The 14807-nt window shown below is 34.7% G+C and overlaps 1 protein-coding gene across 1 annotated transcript; it reads right to left on the bottom strand.

Moving 5' to 3' along the window:
* Positions 1-813: 813 nt before the first annotated feature.
* On the bottom strand, positions 814-14624 carry LOC125654998 (pyruvate dehydrogenase E1 component subunit beta, mitochondrial-like). Its single transcript, XM_048885106.2, has 12 exons — positions 14571-14624; positions 14375-14437; positions 12891-12998; positions 12193-12255; positions 8226-8261; positions 7903-7965; positions 6104-6148; positions 5165-5342; positions 4806-4916; positions 4143-4234; positions 3840-3981; positions 814-2536 (listed from the first exon to the last, which is right to left on the bottom strand). Exons 1-12 carry the CDS (start codon positions 14601-14603, stop codon positions 2388-2390), a joined length of 1083 nt encoding a protein of 360 aa, XP_048741063.1. The 5' UTR covers positions 14604-14624; the 3' UTR covers positions 814-2387.
* Between the last annotated feature and the right edge of the window lie 183 nt (positions 14625-14807).

Raw genomic sequence — 14807 nt, 5'->3', positions numbered from 1 at the left:
AGCTCAATATCATTCTCATACCTCCCTCAACAAGACATCAACATATTGAGAAGCAAAACCATTGCAATACGCATATCTTCAAGTTATTATTATCATTATTATTTGGACAAAGGCCAGATAGCTTTAAAACTGTGAGAGGAGTTAAAAGAACAAATGCACTCACTTTGCAATATTTCCTAAAAACTGAATAAGTTCAACAAAGAGTAATTTTGTCAAAAATTAAAGAAAATCAAAATCCTTGCCACATGCACATTTTCCATACCCATATAAGCACCCTGTAAAATAAGGTCCTCATTCAATCACTGTAGGAGGAGTTAGCCAGACAAACTATGTACCCTCCCTATAACATTAATTTTCAAATAAAGGAGAAAAACTCATGCAAGAGAGGTCGAAATGGATCAAAATTATAACATGATCTAGAATGACCCACAAAGAGGCTACATAGCAAGTTTCAACTTGATATGTGACAGAGAAATAAAATTAGATACAGAAAACCCCGGGCGTACAGACATTGCTGTAGTAGAATGCCTCCCGTCTAAAGATGGGTGTATAATAATGCAATCTCTCATACCTGTACGTTTACAGCATGTTTTAATTCAGAGGTGGTGGTGAAGTTCTAGAAAGCGTTTATCAAAATAGTTTTTAACGGGAATTAATATAGTTATTAGGCTCGTAAGGGGCAAAATATTTTTCTCCAGTTTTTGTATCTCCAGTAATTCAAACTTCTTACGGACAACACCACCAACATTGAGAGTGTGACAGACCTCTCGGCTGTAAAGCATGGATTGTCTTATTCATAAACAAAAACCATTGTGCAATGTCACCGTTTATTGGCATGTAAACCCAATTCTAATAAATTTTAAATATACTATCAATACAAATTTTCTACATCTTACATTTAAGCTTGTATCATAAAATATATAGAGAGAGAGCACAAACTCCTCAAACCATGATAAATACAAAACTTTTGTGGAGATTCAATATCAATAATACTTGGGCATTGTCAGAAAAGTTACCCATAAACCACTGAAATGTTATTGTGAAAAGTAAGCTGATTTTAAACGTTGTTTGTCATGTATACATGTACCATCAGTTTTTCCAGAACAGCATTGTCAGTTGTACTGTGTCAAAAACGAGCAGATCTTTTCAACATCAAAATAACTCGTACATACATTGACTGGCAGCTCTTTCTTAAAAACAACATAATCCAGCAACATATTTTCCTTAACAATACATGCATATGAAATTGACATGTTGTACCCATTCCAAGTCTTCATTACATCATTTTATAAAACAGTCCTTTATTCTACGGCAGCAGTTTCTTTTGATTGACATATTATCGATTCACATCAACATTACATAATTTTACTGGTCAACATACTGGTGGACAATTTGCTCATATTTTTGTACATCAATATCAAACACTAGTTTACTGAAAATCACATACTTTAGAATACTAATTTCCACAATTTCGCGAACATTTTGAATTCATTCACCTATACAAATGTATACGTATTAAAATTATTCACAACAATCTTTAATATTTTCATGTGGAGGTTTTAAATTTCATGAATTTACATGGAAAATAAGTTCAAGGGAAAAAAACTACTTAAAAATACCTACCAAAGCAGCTACTGTGTTTTCCTCAATAATCAATGAACACCAAAATCTGTTGTTTGTATATGATGTAAAGCAGGACCAAATCATGTGTTTCTATTGATTAATGATGGAAAGGTTGAATTTCAGAATCTCAGAGGAAAGGACACATTGTAGCTATTCATGACCTCATGTAACATGGTAAGTACAAGCCGCAACTTTTCAGTTCTAACATTACATTTTTTCCCCCTAATTTCAAATTCATTTTTTCAGATCATGAAAAAATTTGATGCCCACAAAAAGTAATATGAAGCCACAGTATTTCAATTGCACAGTATATCAAAATTTCAGTTAGTAAATATACTACAATGGTAAACAAAAAAAAAGATATGTGTTTTAACACTTGAATGGCTATACAATGTTACATCCATCAATGAAATTTAATTCCATCACGATTCATGAAAATTCTCTAACCCTAATTTTTCTTTCTTTCACTGATCACTCAAAATAAACTTTATACTTTAAATACTTATGATCTGAAGCACCTCTTTTCACACGAGTATTAAATTTTACAGTGAAAATTGAAATATGACACTTGAAATATAGCTTGAGATACCTAAAAATGTGGTTATAGCCATTGCTAATTTATAAATATACATACCGGTATTATTTTCAAAAACTTAACAGTACTAGACAAGATGTCTAAGGGAATCAAATAATATACGAATCCATAAAAAACAAAACTGTTTATCACATTACATCAATTTACGCATCTACAAATCTCCACTCTGTCAAGACACATTGAGAGACCTTTTAACTGTATTCACAATGTTGAAAACCTGAGGGAACGAGTTATCTTCTAATGTCTTTGCATACGGTGTTGGTACATCCGCACCAGTAACTCTCATCACTGGTGCATCAAGATAGTTGAACGCTGGACCTGAAAGATTTTTGATACCGCTATTATAATTTGCCATAGCAAACAAAAGTTATATACCTTCAATCTCATAAAAGCGGACACTTTAATCCTATGGAAAATAGTAATAAATGAAGAATATATATTATTAACTGAATATATTGATGAAATTAACATGCAAAATATTGGTCCAACAAAATTTTGTCAAGAAGCAGAAAACTCACATAAAAGCGATTGGAACAAATCTTTCAAGAAGTTTCAAACTACATGTACATCTATCACACATGGCAAGATAATTTTATTGTGTCTTCACATGTCAAATGTTGTCAGACTCGGTGTCAATTTATCAGTAAAGAATTTCTAAATGCCTCCTCACGGCAAATTATGGATGTGGTTCATTCCCATTTCAAGGCAAATATTAGTTAGACTGTCACGACATAATACCCTGTGTGTGATTATGTTAGTCAGACTGTCACGACATAATACCCTGTGTGTGATTATGTTAGTCAGACTGTCACAACATAATACCCTGTGTGTGATTATGACATAATACCCTGTGTGTGATTATGACATAATACCCTGTGTGTGATTATGTTAGTCAGACTGTCACGGCACAACATAATACCCTGTGTGTGATTATGTTCGTCAGACTGTCACAACATAATACCCTGTGTGTGATTATGACATAATACCCTGTGTGTGATTATGTTAGTCAGACTGTCACGGCACAACATAATACCCTGTGTGTGATTATGTTCGTCAGACTGTCACGACATAATACCCTGTGTGTGATTATGACATAATACCCTGTGTGATTATGACATAATACCCTGTGTGTGATTATGACATAATACCATGTGTGTGATTATGACATAATACCCTGTGTGTGATTATGACATAATACCCTGTGTGTGATTATGACATAATACCCTGTGTGTGATTATGACATAATACCCTGTGTGTGATTATGAGGGAACTGACAGTTGTTTCAGTGAGCATTGTGACATAGAGAATCTTGTTTTAATAAAAGGGTTTCTGCAGACTGATGGAACTAGCATTCCCCTGTACGTTCACACTCCTTTAGTATTGCTTCATGTGAACTAGTACACTTGCTCACATTCATCAGAGTAAGCTTATGTACTCAATTCATTTTGAAACAAGTGCATTTGTGACCAACTCATATGACAATAACTTCTATCAACTTTGTTAGTCATACCTAAAACATGTCAAATTTTCTTAGACATAACATATGTCGTTGAGCAGCAGTAAATACACATGCTTGGGCATTTATTCATTGCAGATACATGTAACTATCATCAAGACTCACTTTCTATAATTCGAGCGCAGACCTCTGCCCCTATCCCGCACTGTGGCCAGCCCCCTTCCACAGTCACAAGGTGATTGGTTTTGATGACTGACTGAATAATCGGGGCATCATCCATTGGCCTGAGAGTTCTCAGGTTAATTACCTAAAATTAAATGTAACAGACACTTTTTTATATTTAATTTTGCCAAAAATTAGTATTTTTAGATTTCTATTTAAAAATTTGAATCATTTTAAACATTGACACTGAGGTTGCATGCATGTAGGTATCCTATTTCCTTCAACACTGACAATCACAAATTTTACCTCTGCCTCTATTCCAATCCCGGCCAATTCATTTGCTGCCTCTAAACAATGTCCAACATATCGTGAGTGTGCCACTAAGGTTACATGTTTTCCTGTCAAAATAGACTACCGCTGTAAATAAATGGTCACAATACATGCTCTTTTTCTTTTATTTACTTTAAATTTAAATTGTCTATACATGAAATTTACATGTTCATCTTACATTAACAATTAATGGCAGTTGCTGCTGATATATATTTCAATCGAGCTGCAGGCAATTTGAAAATTAAAACACTGAAAATGAGGAAAATAACACTTTTCTTGGATAGGCAGTATTTCCATTTTACCCAAGTACCATACTAGATTCCTAAATATGCGAGAGCAATTTATTATCTCATAATTTCACTAGAGGCATCGCTTGCAAAATAAGATAATTCGCTCTTTATTTTCTGTTGCTAAAATACATGTAAGAACTTTTGATTAACAGACGACAGGCGAATTCATGCTCCAGCAATTCAACATATACGAGTCATTTTGTCATATTACGTACTCGCGTAAAATAAGGAATTTACAGTCATCAATTGGTATAGAATCTGGATTATTTTACCGGAATATAAATCCCTTTTTCCTGCAGAATTTACTCATAAATTGTAGATATATACCAGCTGCCATCAGAAGCCTTACCTTCCCTCTCTATTTTACTCTTTCCTATAGGTATGAGAAAATCGGGTGATAGAGCTTCATCTGAGATTTCAAAAGTGGACCCATACATAATCTCATTCTCCAAAACCACCACTGCAAAGTAAGGAATGCAAGTCATCAACACACATAATGAGAGAAATCCAAAACCGAGGCTGAGGTTTAGGAAACAAGCTGCCTCCTGTTTGGATTCAATGACACTTTACATAAAAAAAAAAATGCTGAACACTTTTTTTTTTCATCTGGACTTCCACTTTCTAACAACAAAACAAACTTCAGAAGAAGTCTATCAACTTTGCTGAATAAAAGTTTTCCACAAACCTGATTTCATGTGTGGTGTTTACCTGGGTTTGGGTCACGAATGGCTGACTTGAGCAATCCTCGGCAGTCTTCCGGACTGAAAGGGGAGACAACTTTCAATCCTGGGCAGTGACTGTACCACGAAGCGAAACACTGAGAATGTTGTGCTGCTACGCCCGCTGCTGCTCCATTAGGGCCACGGAACGTTATAGGCACCGGTACCTAGGCATCATCAAAACAATGACATTATTATCTGAATGTTATAGGCACCGGTACCTAGGCATCATCAAAACACTGACATTATTATCTGAATGTTATAGGCACCGGTACCTAGGCATCATCAAAACACTGACACTATTATCTGAATGTTATAGGCACCGGTACCTAGGCATCATCAAAACAATGACATTATTATCTGAATGTTATAGGCACCGGTACCTAGGCATCATCAAAACACTGACACTATTATCTGAATGTTATAGGCACCGGTACCTAAGTATCATCAAAACACTGACATTATTATCTGAATGTTATAGGCACCAGTACCTGGGCATCATCAAAACACTGACATTATAATCTGTTCAGAATGTTATCGTCATTTCATTTTAGCTTCACACATAAGAATCAGTTATTGATGCACTCATTTACAGAAGGAATTATTGGACTTATCAACTTCAGAATTATTGAAGAAACCATCTGTATTAAGATAAAAATTAAATGTATACTCTATTACTGTATGTCTACATGTGTATAAATATGACTATCAACTTCCCTTTCATCATGCACATTATACTACAATGTATATATATGAGAAAAATAGATTTAATATTTAATGTTTAGAATTTTTGTCAAAGGTGTCCATTTCAATTCAACAGTCCATGATCTTAATATCAAAGTGACCTCCATAGAAAGTGTACAGAAGACTTTGTTTCTCATCCTGTCTTTACACAATAATGTTCAAATCAAGAAAAGTAAAAACTTACCATTCCTGCAGACATGTAGAAGGTTTTGGCTGCTGAGTTGATAACCTGTCAAAAAAGATAGTGGTTTAGAAATAAATATCTGATAAATATCAACATTGTACATGTAACTGCCTATTCCTCTGATCTTCCTTAATTTACAGACACTTCATCTTTTTATGATAAACAAGTAACGGTTAGATCCATTTCATCTTCCTTATAAATCTACAGACACTGTTCACCTGAGCAATTGCTATTCTCATGTAAGTAAATCATTCGATCTCACTTATTCCTCTGCTATGTACCCAGAATCACGGTATACACCATCATTATACAGTCTACTCCGGATATAATGAAATTCAGGGGACCGACCAGCATTGTTCATTATATCCCAAGTTCAATACAACCAATGCTGAACTACACAAAAAGTGCTACTGGGGGATTTATTTTAACTTCAATATAACAGATAATTCAATATAACCGATTTTAATATAAGTGGAGTGGACTGTAATAGGATGCTTGATAATTATGCATATAATATCCTTATAGTTCTTGATTTTCAAGAAATTTTTCTAAATACTCTTGTTTAAAATCTTGAACTCCTCTTGTGGCTAATTAACATAATATACTGGGTTACTGACCAGCATTGATCATTTTACATGAAGGGATTAGTTGAAGCTAAAATAAAATAGATGTGTTGATTCAACACAAATGCCAAGTCAATAGCCAAAAACGTTAGAAAACTGTGATGTTTAGGAAATTTTCTTTCGAGTTCAAAGACTGATTACTCTGCTGAAAGTGAGACAATTGGAATAACTTCAGCATAATTTTACCACTTAGTACATACTAATACTCATCCCATGCCTGAAAGCATATTGCAAAAGTCTGGAAAACTACTATGACAGATGCTAAAAGGATATAGGGGTAAAACTAGATGACCTAGTCAATTCAAAGTGGGGGCATTTAAATCAATTGAATTTGATCTCAAGAGTTGAATTCATAGCTTCTCTTTTCCCCCCTTTTTAATGCAAGTACAGAAATCTCATTGAGACTATAGGATGAAACAAGATGTGTTTGTGAAACACTGACGCTCCCATACAGCAGCAAAGTCATTATTGTACCCAAAGAATGGCATTATCCCAAGGAATATACAAGTGAAATATGAAAGCCCTATCAGTGTCCATTCAAAAGCAATGGCATAAATTTATAAGTTTAATTTTTTTTTTTTCAAAAGTAGGTAAAACTCCAAGCTGAGGGTCACATTGTCAAAAATTTTGATACTAAAAGAAAGGTCTTATCACAAGAAATACAGATATGAAATATGAAAGCCCTATCACAGTTCATTCAAAAGCTATAGCCAAGGTCAAAGTTTTTACAGATAAACAGATGTCTAACAAACAGGTAGACCAAACACTACATGTCCCTGAATCTCCAATTACGGAGGCACAGTAAAACTATAAAATGAATCATTTTACCTGATTACGGGGGCATGGTAAAGCTATAAATGAATCATTTTACCTGATTACGGGGGCACGTTAAAACTATAAATGAATCATTTTACCTGATTACGGGGGCACGGTAAAACTATAAAATGAATCATTTTACCTGATTATGGAGGCACAGTAAAACTATAAAATGAATCATTTTACCTGATTACGGGGGCATGGTAAAACTATAAAATGAATCATTTTACCTGATTACGGGGGCACGGTAAAACTATAAATGAATCATTTTACCTGATTACGGGGGCACGGTAAAACTATAAATGAATCATTTTACCTGATTACAGGGGCACAGTAAAACTATAAAATGAATCATTTTACCTGGTCTATTGCTTGCATGGAAAAGTTGAAGGTCATGAATTCACAAATTGGTTTAAGTCCTGCCTGCAGAAACATACAGAATATCATTCATTTACTTGTTTACCCAGGATATGTAGTTAATATTCACTTCAGAGCCTGTAATTTTCATTTACAATTCATTTATGAATGAAAATATCAAAAGTAGGCTTATATGACATAATGAAACATTTATTTCACTTTTCATAAGTTGTATGTAGGTTTTTCAACAGTTTGAAAATACTCTATACATGTAAAAGCATACACAAAAATCAATGTTTAAATCAAAAGAAAATATTGTCACATACCATGGCTGCTCCTACTGCTAAGCCTGCAAAGCCACTCTGTAAGAAAAATATTTAAATTTTGAATACAATGAAGTCTTGATAAATGTACATATGTTAATAAAAGTGTCAAATTTGTGTTTGGAGTAAGCAAGTACATCACAATTTCTAAACCTCTAGAATTCAACAAAACTTGTGCTTTCCATCATTGTTCTGAATTCAAGATCACGTGAATTATTCCCTAAACACCTCAGTTTTATAATACCCTAGAGACGGCGATTTTCAGTCGAATTCTAACAATATGTTGCGTTTCTATTTTTTACATACACGTAGATAACATCCATTGTTACACAAGAATTCTTTACGAATTAGAATTCTTGTTAACCTTCTGATTATAGAAACACTCTTTTAAAAAAAACAAAAAAACAAATGGGGCCATGGCCCACGATGCTCACCTGTGTCACCTTGCTCATACCAACATAAAAACTCACGAGTATGGACCACTTAGAGTAAAACTAGAAAACCCTATTGTGGCTGTGTTTCCTATTAACTTGATCCTACACTACATAAGGATGCTTGCATATAAATAAGACACCTATTGTTTCTTCAGACCCAGTTGAACAAAGGTTAGTTAACTTTAACTAACAGTTAACTTGCCATTAACTTGAACATTTATATAGCATTAACTTGAAGTTAACTGTCAGTTAAACTTAACTAACTTTTGTGCAACTGGTCCCAGACTTTTAAAGATTTTTCTAATGTATTTCTATGAAAAACTTCAAAACCCCTATTGTGGCCCCAACCTGGTGTAGGGATCATGATTTGAATAAACTTTTATCTACATTATAAATCAAAGGAAGCTGTTTTATTACAAGTTCTAGCTTTTCTAGTAAAATTACTTTTGAGAAGTTGAAGAATATCCCCCCCCCCCCCCCCCCCCCCCATTTCCATGGAGTATATTCCTTTACATAAACCTGAATCCCTTTCACCAAAGAACACTTTGTATCATGTTTTGGTTGAAATTGTCCCCAAGGTTCTGGAGAAGAATTTGAAAATGGGAGAAGTTAACAAAGAAAAACAATAAAAAAATTATCAAAGAAGCACACTTGATCAGGTGAGGAAACAAGCATAAAGCAAAATGAGACAGAAAGAAAATCATGGCTGTTTTTATCCTTCTTGAATGGGAAATTAAGTATCATGATACATATGTACAAGGGCTAGTTGTAAAAAACAAGAGGCCCATGGGCCACATCGCTCACCTGAGAAAAGAGTGTTTATGTTTTAAACCCAACATGGCAGGTGTGACCAGAAAATCAATAGGGGGTCATACACGTAAATATGTGCATTAAGTGTGTAATTATAACAATTGAATGCCCTTCAGTCAAAGATTTTTGGTGCCAAGATTAATGATATTCACCAAGTTGTTCAAAAGGAATCGACGGCGAGTTTTCTTCTTCTTAATTTATAAATGAAGACAAAAATGAAATTATATCACTACATTTATTTGGATGCAAAATTAACAAGAGCAGAAAAAATTGAAAATTTATCTACATTTTTTCCTATATATTCCCATGTAAAATTTCTTAAACACTCCTCCTTATATATTCCCATGTAAAAAAAAAAAAAAAAAATCGATCTTCTATGTGGCCCCAACCTTCGCCAGGGGACCATGAATTCCACAAATTTTAATCTGCACTACCTGATAATTTTTACATTAAAATGACTAATCATTACTATGCTCTTCTTGAGATGAAGATTTTTGAACATATATTTTTTTAAATATTTCAATGTCAAACTTTGAACCCCTATTGTGGCCCCTCCCTACCCCCTGGGGGCATGACTTGAACAAACTTGAATTTAACTACCTGAAGATGCTTCCATATAAATATGATTAATCACAGCTTTGCTATTCTTGAGAAGAAGATTTTTAAAGATTTTCCCTATATATTTGTGTGTAAAACTTTGATCCACCCTTGGGGCCCCATCTTATCCCCTGGGGCCATGATTTGAACAAACTTGAATCTGCACTATGTCAGAAAGTTTTCATGTAAAAATCAGCTTTTCTGGCTTAGTGGTTCTTGAGAAGAAGATTTTTAAAGATTTTTCCTATATATTTGTATGTAAAACTTTGATCCCCTATTGTGGCCCCATCCAACCCCCAGGGCCCATGATTTGAACAAACTTGAATCTGCATTATGTCAGGAAGCTTTCATGTAAATCTCAGCTTTTCTGGCTTAGTGGTTCTTGAGAAGAAGATTTTTAAAGTTTTTCCCCATATATTTGTGTGTAAAACTTTGATCCACCCCTTGGGGCCCCATCTTATCCCCGGGGGCCATGATTTGAACAAACTTGAATCTGCACTATGTCAGAAAGTTTTCATGTAAAAATCAGCTTTTCTGGCTTAGTGGTTCTTGAGAAGAAGATTTTTAAAGATTTTTCCTATATATTTGTATGTAAAACTTTGATCCCCTATTGTGGCCCCATCCAACCCCAGGCGCCCATGATTTGAACAAACTTGAATCTACATTATGTCAGGAAGCTTTCTTGTAAATCTCAGCTTTTCTGGCTTAGTGGTTCTTGAGAAGAAGATTTTAAAAGTTTTTCCCTATATATTTGTGTGCAAAACTTTGATCCCCCCTTGGGGCCCCATCCTATCCCCAGGGGCCATGATTTGAACAAACTTGAATCTGCAATATGTCAGGAAGCTTTCAGGTAAATTTCAGCTCTTCTGGCCGAGTGGTTCTTGAGAAGAAGATTTTTAAATGACCCCACCCTATTTTTGCATTTTTGTGATTATCTCCCCTTTGAAAGGGACATGGCCCTTCATTTGAACAAACTTGAAAGCCCTTCACCAAAGGATGCTTTTGGCCAAGTTTGGTTGAAATTGGCCCAGTGGTTCTGGAGAAGAAGTCGAAAATGTGAAAAGTTTACAGACAGACACACAGACGGACACCGGACAAAATGTGATCAGAATAGCTCACTTGAACCTTCGGTTCAGGTGAGCTAAAAATTTAAGAAATCAAAAGATATCATTCTGCATGAAACAGTGCGTCTCATGTTTATAGTGTCAATAAGTTATGCATCACACATCCACAGTAAAAATGTGCATGTATTGCACATTCACAAAGATAATACACTGCACATCTTGTGATAATAAAGTAATATTCATTCCCCAAGAAGTACAAACTAATTAACATATCAACCTCTAATTAAGAAAGGAAGGTAATTCCTACCCCTCTTATACAATATACAGTAATGCGTTGAAGCAGTTAGAGTGTAAACTGTCACTTTATACAAGGTAAGTAGATCCTTCTGAATAGGATTTGATGTACATGTAATTGAATGAACAAGAGCTCTGTCATGTTCATAAGGTAGGGCATCCCCTTCACAATGCTTGTTTACAACCTTTTTCTATTAAGTCCCGAAGTGATCTTGACCTTTAACCCAAATCAATAGGGTTCTTCCTTTCTTGATAACTAAGCTACAAATTGATTGAGAAAAAAATGTGGTCTTTAGAGTGTTTACAACCTTAGTGTTACACACACTCATTCACATATGAACGGTCCAATTACTACATCCATGTGCTGAATTCTCTAAAAAGAGATAATATGCAAATCTTCACTTGAAACCATTTCAAACTAATTGCTAATACAAATTACTGTGTATTTGATGTGTACTTTTATAAGACCCTTTGATTTTTCACCTTAAATAAATCAATATCACAATTTAACAGGCTATGCCAAAAATATTGAATATCCATAGTTATTTCACATATATATATTGAAACTGTACACTTAACTGATTATTTTAATGAGAGATAGATTGAAAGTTATACAGGGTGAATTCAGCTCTTTTTAATTATATTGAATATATTTCATGCCAAAATTTGTAAAAAGCATGTGTGTAGACTGATTTATGGTGGGTAGTGTATATCTTACCAAGAAAATTTAATACACTTTAAATTGCTGTTTGATATCAGGATAATGTTTACCTCGGTGATGGGCGTGTCTATCACTCGTTTGTCTCCAAATTTGGCATGAAGGCCTCTAGACACCTGGAAAAAAACAAACTTCTGAATATATTTCTTCTAAATGAATCAGTCACAGTAGCTCAATGGCAGAGCGATCGCTTTGTAACCAGGAGCTTGCACCCCGCTAGTGCCATGGCTGCATCAAACCTAAATTGTTAAAATAAGTGGTGATTGCTCCTTTGCCAAAAGCTCAGCATTCAGAAGTGAGAATCACGGGTCTTAAGGATATGACCTTTAAAGCGGAGGTCCTGTGTCGCAGCAGGCATTGGCAGGATAAAGAACCTCCACTGCTACCACCCTGAGCACCAAGCATCCGTCTAAATTTGAGGTACTTCACCTACAGCTGGTGATGTCTCAATATGAGTGAAAAATTCTCGACGGGATGTACATGTAAAACAAACAATCTTCTAAATGGTGATGAAATCAATCCTGTATACTAAGAGCACACTTAATCAGCAGAATTGCAAACTTCTTTCATGTAATTGTCTGAAATTGTGAAGTCTCAGAAACTCATGTTAACGTTTGCATTCCCATGGGCTTGCAACATCTAAGATCATTAAATTTTACTATAAAAGATGTTAAATATGCAACAAAAGGACATATACTGACTTATTCCAAGTACTATTCTTAAACTCAAAAAACTTAAACCACCACTTCACCTTGTAGGCACCATCATACAGCGCCACTTCTTCTCCCAACAAGAAAACCTTATCATCCCTGGCAATCTCTTCATCCATGGCCGAATTCAAGGCATCTCGTACTGTCATCTATTGTGAAGGAATTAAAGAGAGATTGAATAAAGAATATGAAAAAAAAGATAATGCAAATTGTTACACAGCTCTACATTTGGAAAATAACTGCTTTATATACAGTATGACCAAATAAGTCTGTGCTTTTCAATTGGCCAAGATCCAAACACAAGTGTTTGAAACTCGCTGTAAAATTAGCTAGACACGCATGGTTGTCTGCTTGTAAAAATGTTCAATGCTGCCAAAGACTTACCTAGCCCTGAGGAAATAATGTCATTTTTTAAAATTACTTTTATCACAATCTATCTTCGAATGAAATCTTAAAATATCAATACACATTTAACCTTATACATGTGTAAATAACCAATAAGGTTGGAAGCTTAAAATGGTGTTGATTCAACTCGCTTATTTACATTTTACAGGCCTAAATTCTGCAAGAAATAAAACTGATCTACTCTGAATTAATTTGACTTCATTTGTAAGTTACAATAAGGAATATGTCCAAACACAACATTGAACAACAAATAAGAAAAAAGGCAATTCACAGGGAATTCATGTCCTCCACTTAAGAACAAATTAAGTGGGTGGAAAATGCAGATGGAGAAAGGTATATTCTAAATTATGAATGTATATCCTAATAGCATGTACCCAATAGTATATATAAATAACAATCCCGTGGGGATCCGGGTTAGAATAGGTTCTCAGTAACCCCTTGCCCATTGCAAGAGGCGACTAAATGGGGCAGTCCTTTGGATGAGACCGCAAAAACCAAGATCCTGTGTCACAGCAGGTGTGGCACGATAAAGATCCCTCCCTGCTCAATGGCCATAAGCACCGAGCATAGGCCTAAATTTTGCAGCCCTTCACCGGCAGTGGTGATGTCTCCATATGAGTGAAATATTCTCATGAGGACATAAAACAATATTCAATCAATCAATCAATCATAACCTTGAATTTCCTGGAAAGCATCAATTTCACTTCGCATGAATCATTTCAAGATCAATTCAGGGCAGGTTAAGATGGTTGACAGAAAAAAAGTTAAAATGACAGTTTACTTGCCACATGCGAGGCTTTTACACTGCTAGTTAGCTATATTGTTAGATACACCTTACAGGTAAAGATACAGTAACTTGTAAGTCTTACTTCTTAACAGAACTTCAGCCTGTAAATAAGCGAGGTGAATCACCGCCAATTTAAGCTTCCGACCTTGTTGGCTATTTACATATGCATAGGGTTAGATACATGTGTATTCATATGTTCAAGACCCAAGCACAAGGGTGCATTTTGATTTCATATTCAATGAGTGTTTTCCTCTTCTCCTCAGATTTTGAGTTTCTTTCCGTATTTTATTCCTTTTCATTAAGATTTACAGTATTCTAAACAGATTTGTTTACCTGGGTCGCTGCCCTTGAAGCAGTGGCAGAAAAGTTCCTCTGCACAACACCCCATGATGATTTCTACAAAGAACATGAAAATGTTGTTAACTTTATTGACTTCTCAAACAATCAAAAAAGTTATAAAATATCAGATTGAAGGAAATTATCCATAAAATTCATTTCCATTTTCGCTTTATATTTAAAACAAGCTTACACCGAGCATCCGAGCCATTGCCTTGGACGCCATATTGTTTTCTGCAGTCACCTTCACCGTGATGCACAAACTGCTTATGAAAAGTTTGCAAAAAATATCAATATAAAGTCAATATTAACGTTATGATTTCTTACGATAGTTACAATTCTTAACCTTTTTATATATTGTATCTATCTTCATTTTTGTTCCATCATACAAACAAGTTCGTCTGCATTATAAGGGTTGCTCTCAAAACTT

Source organism: Ostrea edulis, chromosome 7, assembly GCF_947568905.1.
Source record: "Ostrea edulis chromosome 7, xbOstEdul1.1, whole genome shotgun sequence".
NCBI classification, from domain to species: domain Eukaryota; kingdom Metazoa; phylum Mollusca; class Bivalvia; order Ostreida; family Ostreidae; genus Ostrea; species Ostrea edulis.
Note: the sequence above shows the minus strand (reverse complement) of the source record. Positions and strands in the feature narration are given on the sequence as shown.

Excerpts from the sequence above, each read along its gene's own strand:
- LOC125654998 (XM_048885106.2), bottom strand. The coding sequence starts at position 14,603 with ATGGCGTCCAAGGCAATGGCTCGGATGCTCGGT. Across the intron at positions 12,999-14,374 it reads CTTCAAGGGCAGCGACCCAG|ATGACAGTACGAGATGCCTT; the intron begins GTAAACAAATCT and ends CCTTCACAATAG. Across the intron at positions 4,917-5,164 it reads CATTCGTGACCCAAACCCAG|TGGTGGTTTTGGAGAATGAG; the intron begins GTAAACACCACA and ends CTTACTTTGCAG.